Genomic DNA, 25,049 nt, shown 5'->3' with positions numbered 1-25,049 from the left:
TTTCCTCTAGCTCACATATCGCGCTCTCTCTGTTCCACATAAGTGGATTATTACACTTTTTATCAATCAATTCATCGAAAACTAACAAGTGGTGATGATGATGTGAAGGAGTTTTCGAGCGGTCAGCAAATTCTTCACGCATATCATTAATCACTTGCTTCGATTGTTCCGAAAAAGAGATCCTCGCCTTTTTGAATACATTGTGTGGCTTTTTCACAAATTCATCACAATAATTTTCAATTTATAATGGAAAACACACGTTGCAACTCATCATCATGTTGCGAAGGGTCGAAACATTCGCCCATTTCACAGTGATCTTGCATTTTGCTAACTATTATTAACATTTTTCAACGAAATTGCGCGCACGATGCTAAATCACAAAAGATGCGATTAATGATGGGGAGAAAAACTGTGTGACTCATAAATACAAGATCACTATCATTTCTGGAATGAAATTGTGCAATTATGGAGGCATGTTTGAGATGCACTTCTTGTAATTTTTCGTTCCTTTATTATCTCATATGTGTGCTGTTCGCGGTACGAAAGCAGTTGGTGTTCCCATATCACTGCCATGATCGCGCAACTACCGCCAATAAAATTTACTATCAATTAAAGTCAATCTTTTCCTCGGTGTGTGCTTTTTTGCTGTGTAGAAAAACACCACTTTGCGCTCCCCTTGAGCCACAAGAGCAGAGCTCTCCGCATGGTGAGACTGTCTTCCTCATTAAATAAACATTAAGAAATTTGCTTCAAATGCATTTTAACTAAGACTCGCATTGCAGTAAATAATCTTGGCTGTTCAGTAGTCTCAACATAAAAGTTCACCATTTCCATTCACTGTCACTCTTTCGTCTCTCTCTTAATATTTGCAATTTATGTTGTGCGATCGGGGCGCAAAATGAGATCATAGAATGCAGAAATGAGATCAACTGAACACACTGTTTTGTTCTTACCTTCTATTTTCAGCTGAGATGGAATTTCTGGGCGACTCTGTCCATATTTTTCACCAGTTTGGCCTCTCTCGACCCGTGGAAACACACCTAGAAAGAGCCGAAGAACAAATGTTTAATATTTGATCAACTACATTCAGTCACACCGAGAGGCTAAATGTCATTTTCGGCTCGATAGTGAGCACTGATAAGGAGGACTATTGACACATGTTGGAGAATATTGCGTTACGCATTAATCAAAGAAGGGAATTTCACCCGAAAGACCCACAGCAATCGGCTTGGCGTGGCTCTTTGTTGGGACCCACCAATCAATTCCCCGCCGATCAACTTCTTCACCTTCTCTCTACCTGATCGGTAACGGGACCGAATCGCAATCGTGATATCTCAGCATCTCGAGAGCGGTTTTATGTCTCATGCGCCGAAGCGGTGCATCTTGTCTTGTTCCACCTGATTACCATTGAAGATCATATTCTCAAAAGGAATATCCAATATGAGACTCTTTTTATGCCGTCACAATTCAGTTTTCTCCTCATCAAGACACATCAGCTTTCCTCAATGACTCACCCGTTGTCTGACATTCTTTTTTCTTTGATGCCTCCAAAATGATCCCCGAGTGAATTAAAGAGTGTTGAAAGGAAATCATCGTTTTTTTCCACCACAACCGCTCTAGGTCTCTTCTTGCGATTCATCCCGCGGACTGCATTTGAGAGATGTTCTCATCCATCCTTCGACACGGCGAAGCATAATCATGTCTTGTGGTTTGGCCGTTATTGAAAACTTCCCAAAAAAGCACATCCCATTCAAAAGTGCCGAAATTAACTCTTTGATTTACAAGCTGATGATTAAATTTGAGCCCGAAATGGACACCTCTCGCCATTCAACTCCGACAATAGATCAGAAATATTCCCAATCATCGTTAACCCACGTCGATTAGCATTTCTGACACACGACTTAGTAGCTTTGATACCTTTTCGCGCACTGTACGCACAACATTGCGCAATTTATGCTCAATATAATGCTGTTCTCTCGCATGCAAAACGACAAATTTCTATGCATTTCCCAATCGCACTGCAAGAGTGGGACGTGTGGATAATTTGCGATGTTCATCGACAATAAAGTCTCAAGATCTGTCTGGTATGTTATTCAAAGTGCAGCATTGCCCTAAATTGTGCAGCGCACAACAAGACAATGCGTCTTGATCTGTGCAGATTGATTGAAATTACGCAAAAAACACCATAAATGGCAATGAGCGTGCGTGCCGGAAATCAAGATGCGTCCCAGACGCAAAGCATTAACATGTGAAATGCATCAAGCGAGTTTGTTGCACAACTTTAATTAATGGCTCAATTGAGAATCAAGCCCCGGGGAGAATGATTGTGGCGATTTTATATGTAAAATTTCAGCCGGAACCAAATGATGTCGCATGAGTGATGGATTGACACGTTTTGTGGGCTATAAATAGTGCCGGTGAAAAAGACACCACCCTCCATCTTTCTCTAAAATCAGTCATCATTGCCGCCTCACCGCTAGATCATCGCCGGTGACATTTTCTGGGCTGCATAAGTTGCAATTTGCTTACCACAAAATCTACACACATAATTAAAAGGAGCGAAGACATTGATGCCGCACGGCGTCCAACTATTTTCGATTTTTGACTGAAAGCCAAGTCGAACAAGCTTCTATTTTATCATGCAAGATCTTCTCGTGCATGTGAGAAAATTGTGCCGTGTTGCTGAGGGGATTTTCGCCAGAATTATGAGTAATGCGCGCTGTCAGAAATTTTATGGAGAAATTTCAGCGAGGCAGCAATGCTCGATATTTCCGCAGAATGACTGTGAATATTGTTGCTGAATTGCGAACACATTGAGCATACTTTTCACGTGTCAGTGACATAGATTCGGAGAACAAAATCCAGATTTCAAGAAGTTTGTATTATTTTCTTGATGCCAAACTTAAGGAGAATCAACAACATAGTGAGTGACATATTTCGTGCTAGTCTTAATCATGACTATTCCACTGTTTTCAGCAATTCTCGGAAAGAGATCTTGAAAGGTGAAATGCGTGGAAAAAAGCTTGAGTCAATTTCAATTTATTTTTGTCACAACAAATCTCTCCGCACAGTAAAATGATCTTGTAGAGAGCGTTGGGAAACAACCATGAGACTGTGGTTCCTAAAATCTGATGTGTCCTAATTATATTAATGACTCTTATTTCCGGCGCCTGTTTGTCATTTCCCAAAATGTTTTCATGTTTCTCCTGTAGGGGAACACTTTTTTCTACACCCTCGATTAAACTCAATGTTGAATTGTAAAATGTTCAAGGGTTTTTTTCAGCGTCCCTTCGCTTCAATTCCATTCTCAAGTCATTCAAGAATTATATATTGGATAATACATTATTTATCGTCTTGTTGGCCGGTGTCACTTTGTGTTGAGTGGAGAAAATGCGAAGTAAAATGTTATAAGAAGCATCCATTGTAGCATTTCAGAATGTCTGCCGAGAGACATGGACAGTGAGATTGACATATTGAAACAGTTCAGAAAAATATGCCTCTCTCAGCAACAATCGTCGTCTTATTAACAACACAAATGCAAGTCTGTTGATGGGGAACTATTGAAGAATTGTGTGCTTTTGTTCACACAATTTCCCGCTCAATTTTCATCATATTTGTGGGTGGACAGAGTGCTTCTCGTTCGGCTCATTTCAACGCAATGTTTTCTTTCCAGAGTGCCACAAATGATCTCTTGATTGGGTTGTTGCAACGCAACAATCAACACTGAAAGCGCCAATTGAAGTGCAATCGCCAGAAAGCAAAAACCTAGAGGTTGAACCTCCGCAGAAGATAAGCATATTGACGCTCACAGCCCACAGATTTGTGTGAAAAACTCACGCACAATGACCAATTGCCGCAGATCTCTTGAGACATAATTCACTTGCCTTCGAGGCTTTGGGGCGGATTATTTATCTCTCGAGTGATGCTAAATCGTTGGGAATATGGCTTAGGGGATATATTTGCGGACACAGCACGTGCACTGAAAATAGTATACAGTTTCAGGTGCTTGAGAACTGAGAGATTGTCTCGGAATTTTTTGGTAGCGGACATTCGTTTGTAGCAGCGTGAAAAATAGGAAAGTTGGCCATTATTTATCACGCAGAGAAATAGATGGAATTCTCACAACGTGTTTTTGCATTTCCATGTCATATTGGCATTTTGTAATTAAAAACCTACTCAATTGCCTTTTAGATTGATGTTATAATCTGTAATTTAGCATATCAATAAATTACACACTTTGCCAATCAACCAGAAAATATAATAACAATAATTCTTTTCCACCACACACTGAAAACTGTGCAGAAAACTTATTGACAACTTAACACTCTCGTCCGGCTAGAGCTGTAGTGTGATTAAAGGAAGTCTGAATAGCGCACTATGAATTTAACGATCCGAGGGCAGAAAAGAGGCACACACGCAACCAGAACCCCAATTTCCACTTAATTCACTGAAATCTACATCTGTCTGTCTGATACATCTCAATTCGCGTTCTCCTTCGTCCGCACAACCACTGATTTCGATGCGGCAGCGCGACTTAGAACGACTGCACCAATTTCAAGCATTCTCCCGCCATGCCAGTCTTGATGTTTACTGGAGTCGATGAATGAACACTCACGCGAAAATCTCCATCATAATGTTCCAAGAATGCGCCACACAAAAAGGCACAGAAAGAGCATTTGGATGTGCAACACTTCCACACCATCAAAACAACTCTTTCGACTCTAAGTCGCGCGATTGAAATTCAAACTGACAAGAGGCCTTTACAACATAATTATTTAATCCAACATAATATAAATTTAAAAATAGAACCAACGCAGTATTTGGCTGCAGCCGTGCATCGACATTGGCGCAGAGGCGAGCAAAAAGAAGTTTCACTCTTGAATCAGTGTTTGAGCAGTTGAGCAGGAGTTTCGGAATGGAGCAAAAAGACCCCACGATGTCTCAACTCTGGCACATCGCGAAAGCGTGGAAAACCGCACAAGGGGAAAATATCAGATTACCATTTTTTCATATGCCCCCATCTCAAGATCGTGATAAATATCATAATTTGGTGTTGTTCTCAATGAATTTGTCCCGTCGCTTTGATGGGTGGAACAATATGAGCGTCACATTATGGGAATTGTACGTGACTTCAGCAATTCGAGTGCATTCCACACAAACTCCCTTTCAATTCAGATTATCCAGAGTGCCGCAGGAGAACAAGCGTCTCCTGATGAATAATAAATTGTGAAGGCGAAGTAGGGAGTATTTAGTAGAACTCCGCGGCGACATTCGAAACCATTCAGCCAGCAAAAATTCAAACCATAAAGCAGACACTGGGCAAGATGTTGTACATGCATATTTTCGTTATCGCAGCCGGATTCGCAACTGTGCACCTCCATCATGTGCACATTATTCTCCATTGGATGCAGCTCTGCATCCTCGGAATTCCTCAATGCAATGGCATCTCAAATACACGCACTGAATGCTAAAGTCTCCTCAGCATTGCTCCTCTCTTTCATCCATTGAAGATGCAGGTCTTTAGTACTAAATCCTCACTCAGTAATCTTCGGATTTATCTCTCCTTAAGCAGTGAAATAGGCAAAGCCTGATTTTTTCACTGAAATTCCTCTCCTTTTAGAGCCCAAAGTGTTCAATTGTGTGAAAAACTTAATGAACAAATTGCTTCTGAGTACCGACCTCAATTTTGTCTTCTCCTCTCAATGAGATTTAAGCCACTTGCGATGAGTCATGAAGTGCCATTGGCATCTTCGCGTACCTTTAGCGTCAATGCACACTTACCAGAGAGGGCAAAAATCTGAAAATTACAGCACACACGCGCTCATTAATCCCCCTCCTGGACAAATTAATGTGACCAACAAGCCGAGATGAAGAGGAATCCCAATAAGATGATTAATGCTGAAGAGCAGAGAGGCAAGTTTTCACTCTTCTCACGGCTTCTGCTCACGCAGAACGATCCAATATTTGGTTAGAATGGTTCGGGGAATATTTTCTTAGAGGAAACAGAAAAACTCCACCAGACAATCAACTGCGCCTCTTTACGCACAATTTCACCATAAGACTTTTTTCTCTTTCATCAACAGGAACTGCGACTCCACTTGCAATTCAAGCGTGATTTCGATGTGCATTTTACTGGCTTTTTGTCCATTATGCATTTTATGATTATTCTTCTGCACGTAGGCAGAAAATCTCATGATCTGTCCTGTTTTATGCACATGAAGGATGAAGGTATTTTGTGGATATTCCATCCGTGTATGAAGAAATAATGGCACAGCCTTTGAAATGCGCGTCTCGAGAGAAACCAAACTTCTCCACACTTCTTATGATCTTTTTAATGTATTCATACTTATTTTATTTCAAATTTTACTCCTTTTTATTTGCTTTATCGCATATTCCCACACATTGCATGCATCAAAAAGCAAAGAGCGGGGCAGATTTAAACACGAGGATCAAGCTTGCTTGAAATTTCTGTATACCTTGGTATTGATTTGTGTTACAGAATGTTAAAAAATTGAGTATTTTTCACTTTAAATCCCATGTCTCGCTCTTTTCTATATTTAGAAGCACATTATAAACAGTATCTAATTCCATTTATCAAGAGTAAATACCGCGCCAAAGTACAAAACTACCTCTCTCGACTACTGATAAGCAATCTGTCTATATAGTTACGTAATTAATTACTCTTTCTAGAAATATTGTACAAGTGCATGAGTTGAGAGCCGTGCTGAAACCTGTCACGCATTGATTTCTCTTGTGTTACCCTATCAATCATTCAAACAGCCAAAGAAACCGTCCTCCATTCTATCAAACGTGAACACCGAAAAAATCACTTTTTGACTGCCCACAACACGAAGCCTAGAAAGAAGATGAAACAGAAAAAAGGCAACTCTTTCTCAACGCTCTGGGACAATGTGAACAAAACATAACTTCTGACTCGTATTGAGAAATAATATAAAATCGCAATATACATTAGCTTCTTCGGTTCGAAATTATTCCTCTTCACCAAATTTTCGGCTTCTCTTTTTCAATGGCCTCAGAAATTCCAAGCTCTGAATCTTCTGTCTGTTGCCTCTTCTGCGTGTTCTCTTCTCAGTTGCACGTCTCACCTTTCCCCGCGGTGCAGCAGCACACATCCAAGAGCTTGGCGTTGATTGAGACATAAAACTGGGTAAAGAAACTAAAACAAGTTGACAGGAAGACATATTTGGGACTCCTTTTTCTCCCTGTCTTCCAACTCATGCTCTAAATCAGAAAATCATAAAAGATATCGGCAGCCAATAGAAAACAATAATCATCATAATAATAGAGCTGGGGTTGGAAGTAGAAACAGCTAAACACTTTACACAGACGTGCAGTGGAAAAAAACCAAATGGACTTTGCTGATTTCTTGCCTCGTGCTTCTTCTCCTCCTTGTCCATGGGCGCGCTTGTACAGATTTCTACCTGAGAGATGTCAGCTCCTCGCGCCGCCACCCCCTCGCCAATCGACAGAGGAGCCCCATTCTCTCCCTCAGCCTCGATCGGCAGAACCTTGACGGTGAAAAAAGAGGCTCTCTGCAGCTCGTTAGTGTGACTTTTGTTGGATATTCTGTTTTCATATTAAATTCGTGAGTCTTCTATTAATGAGGTGTTTCATGGAGATTCTCTCAGACGCTCTCCATTGTGCGCCACGTCGTATTTAGCGGCTGCTGACGATCATCAAATTTGAAACATGATCAACATTCCTCGCGTGCTGACGTCACAATCAAGGGCCAAAGATCAGGATCTAGACCAGAACTGACCAGCAACACAAATCGCCTTATGCCAAACCATTGCGCGCAACTCCTTTTCTGTCCATATGCTAATAGCGACTTAGGAAAGTACTCTTATGCCCTTGTTTGTTCCATAATTCTCCTCTAAGCCAGACAATTAGCATTATGTTTATCCACTCGGACTTAGAGAAACTCCGGAGCAGCGCTCGCGATGCTACATTGTTGGACAGTGCAAGAGAGGCAGCCAACAAATAGCCGCGCATAGCGGCATAAAGTACCATGAACTTGTCCTCAGCTCGAGCTGAATAATATATACAATATAATCTGCGCGAGCGACATTATCACGAAGTTGAGCGCGTGCAAAAAAGCCTGTACGGTTGGAGAGGAAGTCCTCTCGCCCTCCGCGCATATCTCAAAAACTTTTGTCGTGGCGGCGCCAACAAAGACAATGGCAGCAAGAGAAATACCTCGCAGACAAGTAACTCCCAAAGGCATTTACCTGTGTTCGGGTGAATGTCTGTTACCCTCCAGCATCCCACCATTTCTCATGCGCCTCTGTCCGCGAGGCATTAACATAAAAATGCGCCGAGTTGAATACGCGAAAAATTACTCTTGTTACGTGCCAATGCATGAGATATTGCGTCATTTGCACAACTCCTAAATACACTTTTTCACATCGCATACTTTCCCCGCGCTACCAATTCGCTCTCATCAAGAACACAACGCAAGACTGTCAGGCTCAGGAATTCACTGTGCTCATCCCCTGGGTTCCATGTACTACCGCGGGGAAATATTTATTTTATCATTTGAAGCCGGTTTTTTTGACGGAATGCGAATTGCTCGAATATTAAATATTTATATTTGTTCCGTCGGGACGAGACAAACTTCAAATAAACTGTTTTTTCGGGTGGTTTTATTGCCTAAAAGGCATTCTTCTCTAGTCACGTAAGAACGACAAAGAGCTGTTCTCTTCTCTGCTCGAAAAAAAAAACCTTATCAACTTTTGCCCATTTTTTCCTCCTCAGTCCGATTTCGTGAAGAAACGACCCATGAGATAGAAGATAAATCTTGCACCCAATCGTCAAGACGTTATTGTTAAATGGATATCGTTTCGTTATTTATTTCCATCACACAGATTCAGAAGCGTTTACCAATTAACATCGGGCAGATCTCCTTCCTCATCTTTCGCTCTTCTGCCTTCTATTTGTTTATTTTTGATTTTAACATTTTTTCCTATGCCTCTCGCCGTTCACCTGCTTAGAAGATACGCGCGGAGTCACATTCTATCATCTTAGTCACGTCACAGGCACACGAAACAATGAGCTGAGGAGGTAGCCCAAGACTTGAGAAACAGTCAAATGGCTTTTGGGAATTCTTGATGATGTCCATCAAACTAAAAAAGCTGAGATACTGACCTTCACCGGGTCGACAGAGAGTCAATAAATACTTAAATGCGCGGAGACAACAAAAAATCAAGATTTCTTCTCTCATTTTCGCGGGCGAGTAATCTTCATAATTTATTGTGAATTTAGGCATTAGCGCTGAGCATCAATGTATTAAGCAGTCGTTGAAGCTGAATCATCCCATTTCGAGGCAAATCACAAATCCAAAATTGACTCCACAATCAAGTGTCTCTCCAGTCTCCGAAAATCTTCACTTTCTGCGCCATTCATTCTCCGCACCTCGCGTCCAACACCAGTGTATTTAAATTCGTGGTATTAAAATAAAATTTTTCGAACCAGTTTATTCTTGTGCGACTCGTTAAAATTAATTTATAATCTGTCAAGAAAAGGTGGAACCTCTCGTGGAAAAAAGCACACCAACACGTTATCTGACAAGAAAGAGTGTGGAATTGAGGAGGAAAAGAGTTAACACACTGTGAAACAAAAAGGACTTTTCCTCCTCAAATGCGATAGTGTCTCTTTTACGACACTGTGTTTGCTCGTAAAACCAAATAAGTGGCTAATGCGCGAGAATGGCCCCTCTTTTTCGGCTGAGAAAGCGCGCAGAGATCCCAAATGTCTTTTAATGATTCTATGCAAAAAGGGAATAACATTGTATCGCGCTAGGTGATCTTAATCATAAATAAATGTCTAACATAGCCCGACTTGGCGACTAAAAGTGACCAGAACGACAAGTTTACAGAGATTGAAGAATCCCAAGTTTGGATGTAATGCGAGAGAATGACGATAACCATAGATTTTGTCATGTAAGCAGAAGAGAGATTTTAAAGACCACAAACGACTTGATGACGCGACTTATTCTGCCGATGCCAAAGAAATGTGACAAGCGATCAGCAAAGCGGCTGTCAAGAATTCCTCCTGAGACCCTCCCTAATGGATTAGCAAGAGATCGCCTCTCACAAATTCCAATCTACTCGCTGATCCTCTGGATTCTTCTATTTCCATTAGCCGTGCGACATTTTGGATGTGGATTGAAATAATGTATTCTGGGCAGATTCATCGGTCTCAGGGCAATATTTTGAAAACACTTGGAATTAACAATTGCTCGCATGCGACACATGTTCATGCTTATGTCTTCGAGATCACCTTTTTACGTCTCGTCAGCATTATTGCTTCACCTTTTCCCAAGCATGCGACACCTCAGAGGCCCCCCCCCGCCCACCTTGTCCTTCGCGTCCACCTCATCCCTCCGCCCCCTGTGGCTTCGACATTCATTTACTCAAATCACGTCTCTAATTCTTTTGCGCGATCCTCAGCGGGCATCCATCAGGCAGATCTTATCGCTGCCCCGAGCGAAGGCACGCCAACAGCCAAATGCTGCTCCGCCACGAGATCATACTTCTCGGCGAGGTGAGCGAGAGTGGAACCAGATCAAGAGCCGCGCATCCACGCACACCCATCGTCATTTGGGATGAGGCACAAGAGCCGTGCCATCAACAAGAAGTGGAATGTCTGGGTGCTGCTTTTGATGACTCAAAGAAATGACTTTTATTGCTCTTTTGGCAACATGTGTATAAAGTAGTCAATGGCGTGAGAAAATACACAAGAATTTCGTGTTTCACCTCACATCCTAAACGTGATGCTGCACCAAATTGCCATATTCCAAAATCACCTTTTTCCGGTGAATGCTTTCGGGCCCAGAGAAATCGCCCTCCAAAATCTCCGATCGTATCATTGATGCACAGTCGAGAGACTATGTCTATGAGAATCTCCTAATTATCCATCTATCTTCACGCTCATTTGGAGGAAAAATCACATCTCAAGTGTAAATTATCACTCTTCCATCACTGAAAATATCCATTTGACACTTTTCCAGCACTCATCATCACTCATTCCACTCCCAATTCATTATATCCTGACAGCAATGCACTTCCTTTGGCTGGAAAACCACACTCGTGATCAATGTATGTGAAAATTTCTGCAGTCATTCACTCCATTTGAAACGTCTCAAGGTAAAGATCATTCTTCTCTTAAGGCGAGCACACAACATATTCCACCATCTTCCGAAACACTCCATTAAATCCGTCATAATATTATACACAGCGCCTCAGAGCCACATTTTCTCCATCATTGTTTCTCAACAATTGATTGTAGTCACTATGAATGTATTTTTAGTGGTGTAACAAATGACTCTCGAGTGAGAAAAGTGTGTATATCGAGTGAGAGAAGGAAAAAAATCACCGAAGAATTCAACATGAAAAATGGCAGAAGAAAACTTTCTCTCCCACATAAATATGAAATTCTTTCCATCAGTTTCCGAATTCTTCGACCACGAGAATACACTTTCCTCTATTTTTACTGTGAGACACAAGGCGATGGGAAGTGTGATGCAGAGAGAAAGAGAATTAATGGCTAAGACATAAGGCTCAGAGTGTAGGTGGAAATTGCCCATATTGGTTGTTTAATAATCACTGACGTATAATCACTGAAAAATTATAAGCATACAAGAATATTTTTGGGAGAACTTCCAGGGATCTTCTCATAATCTTCTCCACCTTGTCACTCATGTTAGTGTTTTATTTTTTCTCTCTCCACAGAGAGATAAAAAGCCCACAACACTCCCCAAAAATGCAGAAAAGCCAGAAGGCGGTAAACTGTTTCTGTATCCAAGATTCTAAGCTTCGCCAGTGGAGATAGAATTAAAGTCAACAAAGACAAAACTTATAATTTGATCAGATTCTTGCATTTTCTCTGCCAGGCTCTCTGAAATCCGCGAATTTCAGTTCATTCTCGTAATGGTTTTCAAAGTATGCCCCTGTTTCACATCCTAAATTAAGGTATTGATCACATTGATAGCGTCAGAAATGTCAAATTGAAGTGGCATCTCTTCAATTACAGTATCTGTAAATCTGGGAGAGGACGTCACCTGAATTGGGAGAGGTGTGATACTACATAAGGCAGGGCCCTTTTCAGTTGCTTCGTGTCGAGTTATTGTTGTCTGTTGTGCGACATACAAACTGCATATTATCATAGCTTGTTTCTCGGTTTATTATTGCTCGCTGTGTGTCTCCTTATAAGTGTTGTTTATGTGACTGAACGAACGAGAGAGAACCATCCGACCTAGAGGAAGTCAGTGAAGTGTGCAGAACATTGGGCAGAAGCCGAACAAAAATTTCGGTGGAATGCCAGATAAAATTAATGAAGGGAGACGAAAAGAGCTTCAATAAATTCTCGCCACCACTGGATTCCCTTTTACACTCGCCACAGGATGCAACAATAAAAGAAGAGCAACAGAAAGTCCTGCCTTTGAGGGAACCATAAACCAGAGGTAAGACTTGAATTTGATTGGACTCACGAAAGGCGAGATTTTGGCCGAAATGGAAGACTGCGCCTCGTCAGAGACGCTTTTTTGGGTGAATGCAGAAACTGTGACTTCCCGAAGAGTCACAGCTGGAAAAGTGAACAGAAACGGAGGAGATCTCTATGGTCCTGTGCATGCGGAGGAGAGAATGAGAGAAAATATAACACACTGTTCAATTCACATGCTGTCTTTCTCCACATTTCTTCTCATGCAGAGTGTCTGATGGCTCGTCCATGATTTCTGGCAACTCCACAAATATCGTAGCAGCAACAACACAACACCCAGAAGATCTAACAAAACAAGACCGACATTCAATTCTCACTTGTTCCACCAAACATAACACACACTCACACGAATACCATCATCGCACCCATCGTGAACTTGAAAAGAAGTGTACCTTATGCATCTTCAAGAGTTCCCATTTATCCAATCAGAAAAAAAACAACCGCGAGGAAGGATGGTTTCGTGAGAAGGCGAAGAAGCAGGATCCACTACTCAGCATATAACCGAAGCATAATTTAATGCAAATTATCTGAAAAACAAGAATATGGATAGAGGCGATAGTTGAGACGTGATAAATGTCTTTGGAACCTTCTTTTCCCTTCGTTCACATCTCTTTAGGAGAATTTTCGTCTCTCTTTTCATTTTTTTCCGTCGGTTTTCGACTTTTTAAATTTTAATGGGGCTCTGCCTTCGCCGTCTCCCGCGATCCCATGACTTCACAACTCTCCTCATGTGCCAGTGATGCTCCACAAAAGTCAAAACACATATTTCTCCACCGGGAGAACAACGAAAATAACCGTTTAAGTGGCTTCTCCTTTTATTTCAACTTTATCTGCCACTTTGTGCCAAATATGCACCTCCATTCTTCACTCCTTCAAAGTGTTTTTTGAGGTTTTGTGAAGAGGTCAGGCAGACAACGAGAACAGGTACAAATAGAAGAAAAGCCCAGAGTGAGAATTGTCTGGTTAATAAATTGACTGAAATATTTCATAGCATCTCATCTTGGATAAGTGTGTAAATATTCAGAAATGCGTTGAAAATTCCTAAACTCCCGAAGACCTCATGCGGCAAAGGAATTCAGGTGAGAAACGGCCGGATCCGTGATAATCCCAATTTCTCATGATAACTCGCGTTCATTCACACCCGAGAATATTTTACAGGAAAAGAAAAGAAAGAGAGAGAGAGGGAAAATTGTGTGATGGGAAGAATAGAGAAACACATTTTTCCTGGCGAAAAGAAAAATTGTGTTCTTCGTCGCGCGGTAATATTCATTTGACTTTTGGCTTTGACGCCGGGGCGCGCTTTTTTCTCAAATTAAATTATGTGGAAATTCGTGAGAATTTCTTATCGTGTAAACAAGTAAATTAAATTCAATTATCGTCAAAGTGAGCAACCGCAGTCTGATTGATTTATGTTTATAGACTCTTACACACACGTTTTATTTTATTTCCCCGAAGATAGCACTCAAATTCAGCCCCAAATTTTCATGTCGTGCTGACGGACGTCTCGCTGTTTCTCTCTCTCTTTCCCACTCAAATTTGACGATCACGATATGAGTATCTTACCGATTAATATTTTATTTCATTAGCGTCCAACAGAACATACTTTTCTGCCTAAAACACTTCACGTGTGGAAAGCCTATGACGACAGCTTCCAATATTTCTCTTCAAATTCTAGCGTTACATAATTTGCAATGTGCGTATGTGATATTTTTCGATAACTCCGGACAAAATATGTAGATTTTGAGTGAGAATTTGAGCCTTTCACTCAGTTGAGGAGGAAAAAATACAAAAGTCAGGATCATTTCAATGAATTGAAATGAAGAATTTACAGTGTGATAGAATTTGCCTCAAAAGCTTATTCCACGAAACACACACCTTAAAAATGCAGGGCGCGAAGCACCTCATGACTGATATTATTAACTCCTTCTTTTCGTGGGTCAAATTGAGAATGGAGAGTGGAAAAAAACTCATGAATGAAGGTGCTAAAATAGTTTAACACGACGATTTTCCCATCTGTCTTTCCTTTCTGACGATGGGAAAGACAGAGTATGGCGCACTTGCATAAATTAGACAGAAGAGAGTCTTATTATATGCAAAATGACTTGAATCTAGCGTGAGTATGCAAAATTTGAGTACATCAATTCTGGAAATGTGCTTGAGAATCCGTGACAGAAGGTAGAAAGTGAGCAAAAGAACGGGGGAATAAATTCCACAGAAATATACACTAATTACTTAACAGTAATTCCACTGTTTGCTCACTTTTTCGTCCTCACTTTTGATGACTGTCTAACTGGGCTGAGTTTATAAATAAATTTACAAACATACTCTAAATGTTTAATACTTGCAGCATAATTCCCGGACAAACTCACGCGCGCAAAAAGGGCGATCCAGCAAAGAGCCACACAATAGTGATGGGCACACATTGGAAGGGGAAGAAGAGAGTGAGAAATTGTGACAGGAAGTAGTATTTAGAGAGTGTCTATAATTAAAATTGAAAACCTGACAGAGATGCCACGAGATTATTCATGTTTCTTCCACTCAGCCAGTTGCAAACACATAAATATCGACCCAATTTCCTATGAATCCTCCTTCGGTGACAAACATTACAATCTCAGCGATGTGATGAGAACCGATCTCCAGATTTTTCTTTCAACTCTCACGCTCAACCCATGCTCAAGAATTATGAGTCGCGTGCGATACAACATCCTGAATCAAATCGTGCGCATGTTTCAAGTGGCCAAGCGACAGATATTGGAAGAAAGGTAGCCGAGGAAGAGCACATCCGATGCCCAGACAAAATTGATATGAATCAGATGTTAAATGAGTAACATTAGAAGAGTTATTTATCTTCATAACTTCAACATTGTATATATCACAGTGGATGTTCGAGAGGAGAGACAAAATTGCGGATGTTTATCAATGTGTCAGTAAATAGAAGTCGAAAAAAGTCTTATATAATCACCTTCTTCGACCGAAGACTCACTTTTCCCGAATGTCTCTAAAATAAAATTGTAAGAAGTATTCCTTCAACTCGAGACAGACATGTTTAGAGAGTCCCCAAAAAGTGCTTTTCAGTCTAAATAAACTCTCGTGTAAATATTATCACAGAAATTGATAATATCCACTTCTCTTTTCCTCAAAATCCAAGATAAAATACCTAAAGGAAAACATTGTGCCAGACCTGAAGTTTTGTCGAGGATTTTTTTTTTCCTGCTCGTCTCGTCAGACAAATTTGCCTCTTCAAGTGTTAATCGTCTGCAGTTCATGTAGAAATATCTTTTTTCCTGGAACTTCCTTCCCAACCCTTTCGAAAATCATCTTTGAACTCTCGCAGCAGTGAATAGGGAGGGAAACACCTGTAACTGACGACCGGCTGCTCTTTCAGCCTCAGCAAGCACGACATTTTATTGAAGAATTCCCTATAAAGTCTATCCAGGTTTTTTTTTCTCTGTCATACATATATAGTATTTATTTTTACTACAAGTCCCCCTCCATCTCGTCCCACTCTCTCGACATTCCCTTAATACTCTCCACTAAAAGTCTGTCTATTATTTATTCACACACAGCATTTTAGGAGTCAAGATGCAAAGAGAAGTTCAACTTTTTTGGAATGCTGAAGCCTCTCATTTTATAGCTCGTTTTTAAACTCTTCACGTGGTCGTTTTTTTCTCTTCCTCTCCTTCTTTGATTCATAAAACAACGCACATGTTCAGTTGCTAGGAAACTACTTTTATCTCCTGGTGCATTTTGGGAAGAACTCTTGACAATTTCTGATGCTCCATATAATGAAAAATCAGTGAAATCTCAACACACTATGATGCATAATTCCTTCGATCTGCGCCTATTTCTACGACTTCTACCTGTTTAATGGACTACACTTGTTAGACAATTCTAGCAAGAGTGAGGAGAATTCTAAATTCAAATCCATTCCCTCGTCTTTGGCTCAGGAATTTTAACCATCTTTCTGTGTTTTCCCCACATGAATAAAGATGCCGACAGCAGAGGGAAAAGTACACTTTCTGTGCAACTTTATATCTATCGATTATCGGCGATTTACTCGCCTATCAGTTCACTGATAAGGAAGCATGTGAAAGAGCGTCAATATAGGTTGATCGGCAGGAAAACAAATCTAATAGAGTGTTTACACGACGGCATTAACCTGCTCTGTCCACCACAGTGTGATCAAGTGCGCTTCGTCCAAATGTACTTCTTGCACTCCGTCGAATTTTATGGTTAAATCGGCCATCGAGTTGCAATGGGCAGAGAAACAACGTTTTCCTCCGACACACACACGCGCAACAGTTCATCTTCCACTCGTGCGCGCGCGTGTGCAGTGTGGAACGTATTGTGGAAATCAACATATTTGATAAGAATCACCCGCCAAAATCGCCAACTGCCGCCCCAAAGCATCTCCCTGTGCACACATTATTGAGCACTTAACACGGAGACTCACCTGAAAAGTGGATTTAGCTGCTGAAATATGCGATTCCTCGAGGAGATTCACCTCCACATACACCAAGAAGAGATAAAGAAGAAAATGGTTGAAATGTTTTGCTTCTTTTCTTCTCTTCCCTTTTTTGACGTCTTGCCTTTGCACACACCACGAAAAACTTTGTAATTTTAGTCCATTTGATTGATTCTGTGGCAATGAAACTTGCAAAGAACTGCGATAGAGCAGTATAAATAGCCACTCTTAATTTTATTATTCACAGATAATCTCTTGTATCCACAGAAAACCGGTCACTTTTGTGTGGAATTTAGCACCTTTCGCATCGACAAACACTTTTCATGGGCTCTAGGAAATGTATTACTGGAACTTCACTGGACATTTCTCAATCAATAAATTGTCTAAAATTCGGATGCTGGTGTGATAAAATTCTCTGATAGCACAGGAGAAAGTTTTCGATCACTCGCAAGATTACGTCCTTCTCGCAGCGCTGTTTGTTTGAGACTGACGGAATCTCTCGAGTTATGCTCGGTTATGCACGCCGTCTTCACCTGTAACATCGTATTCCGCAGGGGCGAAAACTTGAGAGGAGAATGAGTGCATAGAGAAAAACAGGTCCTCGGTAGTATAGTGGTCAGTATCCCCGCCTGTCACGCGGGAGACCGGGGTTCGATTCCCCGCCGGGGAGGATCTTTTTTCTTTTTCCACGGACCCTGTTCATTTTCCAAGAATCCCAGCTGTTGAAAGGACTTCTAAACGGCACTTTTTGTCTACCTCAAGCGTCAGCTGATAGAATTCTAGGAAGGATTCACCAAGCTGAACGTACTCGAAGTTCTACCATAAAGGCTGTGTGTGTCGTACGAGTCGAACGCATCGAAGTTTATTCATTGACTTCATTGAGTACATTTTCTGTGTTTTACTTGGTTCCTGGTACATCTAATACTATTACTTAGTGAGTATTTGTTTTATTTTTCAATTAATTTTCCGCATGAAAATGAATTTTCTACTAAAATTCTTGAGAAAAGCGCGCTTTTTCACCTGATTGGAGACCTTTCGTTGAACTGCACGAAAACTATTTGGGCTGCGTATATCTGTGGGCAGCCTTTAGGTGTCAAAATCACTGATAATGGTGGGGGAACAAAAGTGTTATGACGTCCCCTTGAGTGAAATATTTTTAAGAATTGTGTAAAGTTATCAGCTGGAGAGGAGATAAATCTGTTGTTTAGTGTGTTGAGCAAATAGGGGCTTGACTAGGTGGCACTGTGAATGGTGGAAAAGGTACAATTTTGAGCGATAGCGAAGCCTTCGAGTGTGTTTACTCTCGAGCGACATTTTCCCTCTCCCAAGCTTGTCGCACATTCTTTGTGCAGAAAATTTGCATTTCTCGTGTTTATCAGTCCGCGAGGCGCGAGCTGAAGGTTTCCTTGCTGTGGAGATCATTTGGACAATGCCCAAGGGTATCTAAAACGAACGATGGGAAGAGATTTTCACACAAACGACGCAATGAATACTTTTTCAGCGATAATGCAGCCCATTGACATCTCGTCGTCAGCCACGCCAGTGGACATGGTAAGAATTCTGGGAAATTGTGGGGTTGAGGGCATGCAGAAGGCAAGATGGCTTTTCGGGGGAAAAACAGGGTGATAAGACGGATTTTATGGGCTGTGGTTGAAGAAGAGGGGCATGATTTTGAGTAGAATGTTAGGTAGAGTAGATAAATGTGTCCTCGGTAGTATAGTGGTCAGTATCCCCGCCTGTCACGCGGGAGACCGGGGTTCGATTCCCCGCCGGGGAGGATCTTTTTTTCTTCTTATGTTCTTTTTTATGCCGCAGGACAATCTCAAGGACGCCATGGAGTCCAGCCTGAAGCACGAGGAGCCGCCACTAAGCTCCATTTCTATGCAGGCGGACTTGGACGTACACGAAAGCACAAAGAAGCAACAGAGTTTCCTCCTCCTTGACGACCAGGAGCGCCTCAGTGTGCCGTCAGCGGAGGCTTTCGCGAAGCACCTCAAGTGCCCACCGAAGACTAACATCAAGGTGGTGTCCATCTTCGGGAACACTGGCGATGGGAAGTCCCACACGATGAATCACACCTTCTTCGGCGGCGAGAATGTGTTCAAGACATCGCCGGAGCAAAACTCATGCACAATGGGTGTGTGGGCGGCCCTGCAGGCGGATCTCGGAGTGCTCTGCCTTGACACCGAGGGCATGCTGGGCATCAAGGTGGAGGAGCACCAGCGCACGCGCATGCTACTCAAGGTCCTGGCCATATCGGACATTGTGATCTACAGGACGCGCTCTGAGCGTCTGCACAATGACATGTTCAAATTCCTGGGAAACGCCTCGCACGCCTTCACGCGCCACTTCTCCGAGGCTCTGCAGGCGCTCAATCTGCCTGGGCCGCCGCAGGCTCTCGGACCCGCCGTGATCATCTTCCACGAGACGTGCAACACCATTCCGCTCAAGGGCACGCTGCACTCCAACCCCGAGGATGTGCTCAGACAGACCTTCGGACAGCTCAACATGACTCTGGACGCCTTCAGCTCGCTGAAGTACGTGGGCATCCAGACGGCGACGCCGCCCACGAACTACACCAGCCTCCGCAACGCCGTGAATCTGGAGGTGGGCAACGCCACCGTGCGCTCCGCCCGGCAGCCCAGCGTTGTCTTCCAGGCGCTGCACGCGCTCAATGCCAAGTTCTCGGGCACAATCAACGAACAGCCAATCAACCCCTTCCCGGAGCAGTATTTCGCGTGCACGGCACAGTGCGCCTCGTGCGACCAGCGCTGCGAGCGCTCCATGGGCCACGGCAGCGACCACAAGACATCCAAGCGCTGCCGCCACCAGCATCAGTACGGCAACAAGGTCTACCTCTGCAAGCAGTGCCTGAACAATGGCCGGGAGGTGAGTAAACGCAGTGAAGAAGCACTTCTAATTTTATCGCCCGGAGTTGAAGTGAGACTAAAGATTTGAGATGTTAGGGAAAAAGGGGAACTTGAAAGGAAATCTGTTGGTGAAATTGTCAATTCTGAAACAGCTTTGTTCCCACAAATTTAAGTAAAAGAAAGAACGTTTAGTAGGCTAAAGACTATAAATTTAGTGTGTTTCTTTATCAGTGATAATCATTTTAAATCTTCATTTGGCTCCATAAAGATTCCATTTATTTTCAATCTGCAATTTTTCAGCTCTGTCGACAAGGAATGGAAAATAATGCGTAGAAGTCTTAAAGCGTCTCGTATTTTTCCGCAGGTTATTGTCAACGTGACGACGCAGTCGGAGAGTGAACCCTCGTGGCTGGGCTTGGCGAAGTTCGCCTGGAGTGGATCGGTGATTGAGTGCTCGAATTGTGGCGAGATTTACAGATCCAGGCAGTATTGGTATGGCAACAAGTCGCCCGAGGATTACGCCGTGAAGTCGGAGATCGTGCACGTGTGGCGCGGCAGTGATCACAGCGTGAAGAGTCAGATGTACTCAGCACAGATGCTGCTGGACGGGGTCTCCTATCTTGCGGAGACCGTGTCCAGCCTCAGTGCCCAACCATCGAAGGTCATCACGGACTGGGCGACGGACAAGATCGCCCCGGATTACTGGGTGCCAAATGCTCAAATCACCGTGAGTGGGCTTTGCTAGAGATTGGCTCTTGGGCTGAAACTGAAGCTGAGATGTTTTGTGTTTTTGCAGCACTGCCACAACTGCAGTGAGAACTTCGACATGTCCAAGTTGCCAAAGCATCACTGTCGGCGCTGCGGAAAAGGCTTCTGCAGTGCGTGCTCAAACAACGAGATGCCCGTGCCGGAGCGCGGTTGGATAGAGCCGGTGCGAGTGTGCAACTCGTGCCGGGATTATCTGGCAAAGGCGGAGGCTGGAGGTAAAGCATGCGTCTGATAGTAACACAGTAGTTTGCATTACTAATCTGTAGCAAATCTCTCGTTGGATCCGATTCTGGTTGACGACGTAGAAACTAACCACAGAGAATCATCACCCTCTTCACCTGTTGTAGGCAGTGGATATTGCGGACCCATTGACGACTCCAACATACGTGCCCGACGAGTGGGAGAGGCCGTAATCAGCACGCTGACGTCCGTCGCGTCTGTTCTGGAGTACCCCAAAGGTTTGATCGTAGACACTGACTTTGGCTCATTTGCCTCCACAATTTGAGGTTTAATGCTGTCTTTGCAGACTTTATCAAGGATTCCGTGCGGCCTGCTTATTGGGTGGCGGACGCCGACGCGAAGAACTGTGCAATATGCGAAATGGCTTTTGGCTCTCTGGAGAAGCTCTCACCAGGTGCCAATGGCAGTCCGACGGGCGGGGGCAGTCCGAGCCGCAATGCACAGCTGGATCGCGATCGTCGGCGGCATCACTGTCGCTCTTGCGGCTGTGGCGTGTGCAACAACTGCTCGCGAGGACGCCGCCCGGTGCCGAGCCGCGGCTGGACAACGGACGTGCGCGTGTGCGACAAGTGCATCAGCCTGGCAGACTGAAGTCCTTCTCCTGATACTCCTTCTTTGTGGCTTGTGATAGAAATCGTGTGGTTCTATTCAAAGCTGGACTGGGTGATCCTCAAAACAAGGACTCGACAATGCTTTTTATGGACATGTTTTTATTTTCATTCCAGGTACATGAAAAGTTTTCGAGTTGATCGATTTATCTTTCTTTTCTAATCATTTCTAAACGACTTGTTTGTATTTCTCAAAAGTTTCAAGATTTATGCGCATGTAGAATAATTGATGAGCAGAGAATAAAAGTGCGTTACTTTTGAATTTGTTTTATTCTCTATATATTGGAATCTGTGCTAAGTTTAGAGACTAGTTGCGGACTTTGCAGTGAATTGCCACTCGTGCGGGGATATCGATGTTGTTCCTGGTCAGCAAATCCACGATGGTCTGCACAAAATTGCGGTCGAGCTTCAGTTCGTCATCTTCGCAGATTTTGTCGAAGAGCTCCAGAGCCGCTTCGTGATTGTTGTCCTGCACGAAGGACTTGAGCAGCATGGAGTACATGTCTTGCTCTTTGATGAGATATCCCAAGCCTCTCGTGCATCTCGCCAGGCGCACCAGAGGCTCCACTTTCCGGGCATCGCTAAGGTAGTCGCACTGCTTCTGGAACAACTCCTGGTTGATGCGGAACTGAGGGTCAATCAGCAGCTTCCGCAGCTGATTATCCGTTCCGCCCTCGGCCAGAGCAAAGATCAGCGTCATCTGCGAATTTGCCGTTCCGTAGATCTTCGCCACGGCATCCATGATTTCCTCCATCATCTTGGGAAGAGCATCTTTATCCGTTCTGAACTTCGCCGGATCATGCTTTCCATTGCTGACTTCCAGGATTAGTGTCATGAGCTCCAACTTTAGCGGTGTCTTCTTGAATCGTCTGGCAATATCTTTGAACTCCGCCACTGCTCTTGGCAGGTCACCGCGCAGGATGTGCTCTCGAACAACCGGTCCAAGAACCGTGTTGTGATAGTCACAATAATTCAGATTTACGAGGAAGCGCAGGAAGTTCTTAACTTCTCCGCTCGCCTTGTCAGTCTTCACCGCGTGTTGAGCCACATTGGTGAGTAACTGCCAGACGTTCTTCAGATTATTATTGCCTCCTCGAATCTTTGTAGCCGCTCGCATTGTCAAGACTTTCTTGGCCTCATCTACGAATCCCTTTTCCACGAGAAAACTGGCAAAGTTAATTACTTTATGCTCGTCCACAGCGAATCCAGGATATTTTCTCTTCAGCTCAAGCCATGTCCATTCAGCTTCCAGCAAGTTCTTCGTCTTCACGTGTAGATCGAATATACTGGCCAGCATCCCTGGACTGAGATCCACTTGTCTCTCATCGCACAGCTTCTTCACCTCAATAGCGCGATCCAGCTTGTTCTTCTGCACGTTCAGCTGCAGCAGACGTCGCAGAACGCCTCTCGTGTTCAGCCTCTTTGCCTCCAACTCCACCAGATGACACTCCAGTTCCTCCAGCGTCATGTCACGCGGATGAGCGATGTGTTGTCCAGCACTGTCCCTAGAACTGCCAGTCACCATTTTGTCCACAATCCGATCGAGGTCGTGCTTCATTGTGGTCGCTAATTTCTTGTCCAGACTTTTCTCCAGGAACTGCTCCACTGTATCTCCTGCCATGCGGGAGATCTTAACGCCGCACAGGAAAAACTCCTTGATGATTTGTGCCAAACTATCATGCGACGGAGGAGAGCGACTTATGACCAGTTCCATGAGGAACTTCCCACCGATGTCAAAGGGAGCGTCACTTCTGGAGGCGAAGAGAGCCACCAGTTTTCCCAAGAGTGTAGTGTTTGTGCAGAAAACATGAGTTGTGATGAGCGAAGAGACGAGATCTTCACAGTTGACCTTTGCCTGGTACAGGCTAACAATATCGTACGTCTCTTGGAACCTTTTCTGCATCAGCAAGTTGGAAGCGAGTGGAGTGAGCAGCTGGGACATCCTCACGCCGCAATCTTCCATGAGTTTTATGGCACTCACAGGATGCTTCAAGATAATACTCAGCCGCGGTAGGACGTAAAGATTGATTGTCTCAGAATCCGGAGGAACCCCAAGCTTAGACATCTCTGTCATCACGTCTAGGATTCCCTGTTCTCCCATGATCGTGAAATTCCTGATGATTAGCGGCCAGAAGTAGTGAGGCTTCAACTCCTCGTTATGCGATAATTCCTGCAGCAAATCTAGCGACATTGGCGATGATCTTCTGAGGGAGATTTCGATTGCCACGTGAAGAGCTCTCGTATTTCGTCCGGATTTGGCCAAACTGGCGCACAGAGCGATCACATCCTCAGCCGAACAGCCCTTCTTGATCATGTCATTGATGAGAAACGTGGCATATCCATCGAGATCTTCGTTAGAGTGGAAAACGGGCTTCGGGAGAGAATTCAGAACTTCCAGAGTCTTGTTCCACTTTCCTTCGTAGACAAGTTCAGTCAGGAGATTTCGGAGGAGTGCGTGAATTGTTCTCTTGTTGAAGATCTCCTCGGGCAGGTACTTCACTATCGCCGCCACGAAAAACTGATCCACATTGTTGCTCACGGCCACTTTTACGATGGTGAGAATTTGCTCAGGGGCCAGAAAAATGCCTTCCTTGCCCAGAACTCCTGCGGCACGATCCAACGTCTTATTCTCCACGTACGCCTTGATCAGTTCAGTCGCTGTGGCGGGACTCTGCTCCACATTAGCGGCTGCCATTGTCTCTAGGACGAGTTCGACGTTCTTCAAGTCTCTGTTACGCGAATGGGCGAGAATGAGAGCATTGAAGACTTTCTCTGTGGCCGGGAATTGCTTCTCCTTCATCTCCGCCAGTATCTTGTACACCTCATCAATAAGATTGCACTCTGCGGACAAGTACAGCAGCTCCTCGTAGATTCTCGCACTCGCGGGAATATTCAGTTCTTCCAGGAAGCTCTTGTAGTCCAAAATGCACTGTCTATTCTTCCTCCTCACCTCCAGCAATGTGATGTAGTCATCAGCCGTGGGCGCTGTGGACTTCTTGATAAACTCCCAGATCTTACTGACATACTCATCGCGTTCCTGCACTGTTAGATCCGGAAAGAACGTTCCACAACTTCTCAGCAGGAATAAAATATTGTCCTGACTCGTTTGGTGTTGCGGCAGTTGTGAGATGACCTCCTCGAACTGTGTCCTGGCGATTCTGTGATTTGCAGCTGCATCTCCCCTGATCTTCTCAAGATTCTCATAGAAATCATCCAACTTCAGGCGGGAGCCACTCAAACACCGGCTGGATGTCCACACACTTTCCAACCTCACTCTGCAGACAGCATGTCTTGGGCCTCGTAAATAAGTCCTCACGCCTGCCCCGATCCGAAAATGTCTCTGGAGAGCTCTGAGTGCCATCAAAACCCAGGAAAATGAGTCCTCCAAAGTGCGGGTTAAAAAATACAGAGAACGTCAAATTCACGTGTCAAAACGTCAAAATCTTGGGCTGCGTATCAGGATCAGGTGAAATTGGAACGACGTAAACAAAATGCGAAAATCAACACTTTTAGATCATTTAAGGCCATAATTACACATAAAAGTGTGATTTCTTAGTTCAAATCTTATTTTACGTACTG

General features: G+C 43.6%; 3 protein-coding genes and 2 non-coding genes across 11 annotated transcripts in view; 3 read left to right on the top strand and 2 right to left on the bottom strand.

Moving 5' to 3' along the window:
- Nucleotides 1–17,466, bottom strand: part of LOC132263817 (interference hedgehog) — a 28,564-nt gene extending 11,098 nt beyond the window's left edge. For all 4 annotated transcript variants that reach the window (XM_059763807.1, XM_059763808.1, XM_059763809.1 and 1 more), the window contains exons 1-2: nucleotides 16,973–17,466; nucleotides 954–1,040 (exon numbers count right to left, since the gene is read on the bottom strand). The gene's annotated coding sequence lies outside the window, so the exon portion shown is untranslated. The remainder of the gene's footprint in view (nucleotides 1–953; nucleotides 1,041–16,972) is intronic.
- A 116-nt stretch (nucleotides 17,467–17,582) lies between these two features.
- On the top strand, nucleotides 17,583–17,654 carry Trnad-guc (transfer RNA aspartic acid (anticodon GUC)). The gene has a single exon. It is a non-coding gene; the product is annotated as a tRNA-Asp (tRNA).
- A 424-nt stretch (nucleotides 17,655–18,078) lies between these two features.
- On the top strand, nucleotides 18,079–21,621 carry LOC132263786 (zinc finger FYVE domain-containing protein 1-like). 4 transcript variants are annotated; one of them, XM_059763768.1, is made up of 7 exons: nucleotides 18,079–18,244; nucleotides 18,364–18,535; nucleotides 18,800–19,873; nucleotides 20,219–20,581; nucleotides 20,651–20,837; nucleotides 20,889–21,080; nucleotides 21,149–21,621. In XM_059763768.1, exons 2-7 carry the CDS (start codon nucleotides 18,440–18,442, stop codon nucleotides 21,451–21,453), a joined length of 2,217 nt encoding a protein of 738 aa, XP_059619751.1. In that variant the 5' UTR covers nucleotides 18,079–18,244; nucleotides 18,364–18,439; the 3' UTR covers nucleotides 21,454–21,621. The 4 variants fall into 4 exon arrangements, with proteins under 4 accessions (XP_059619751.1, XP_059619753.1, XP_059619752.1 ...); XM_059763770.1 differs by having other exon boundaries at nucleotides 18,079–18,535; nucleotides 20,970–21,080; XM_059763769.1 differs by having other exon boundaries at nucleotides 18,079–18,535; nucleotides 20,928–21,080.
- On the top strand, nucleotides 18,690–18,761 carry Trnad-guc (transfer RNA aspartic acid (anticodon GUC)). The gene has a single exon. It is a non-coding gene; the product is annotated as a tRNA-Asp (tRNA).
- A 100-nt stretch (nucleotides 21,622–21,721) lies between the features above and the next one.
- Nucleotides 21,722–24,875, bottom strand: LOC132263785 (leucine-rich PPR motif-containing protein, mitochondrial). Its single transcript, XM_059763765.1, has one exon. It carries the CDS (start codon nucleotides 24,829–24,831, stop codon nucleotides 21,778–21,780), a length of 3,054 nt encoding a protein of 1,017 aa, XP_059619748.1. The 5' UTR covers nucleotides 24,832–24,875; the 3' UTR covers nucleotides 21,722–21,777.
- Nucleotides 24,876–25,049: the final 174 nt, after the last annotated feature.

This window comes from Phlebotomus argentipes, unplaced genomic scaffold (assembly GCF_947086385.1).
Source record: "Phlebotomus argentipes unplaced genomic scaffold, Phlebotomus argentipes genome assembly contig_39, whole genome shotgun sequence".
NCBI classification, from domain to species: domain Eukaryota; kingdom Metazoa; phylum Arthropoda; class Insecta; order Diptera; family Psychodidae; genus Phlebotomus; species Phlebotomus argentipes.
The sequence above is the reverse complement of the archived record's forward strand: the minus strand, read 5'-3'. Positions and strand labels throughout refer to the sequence as shown.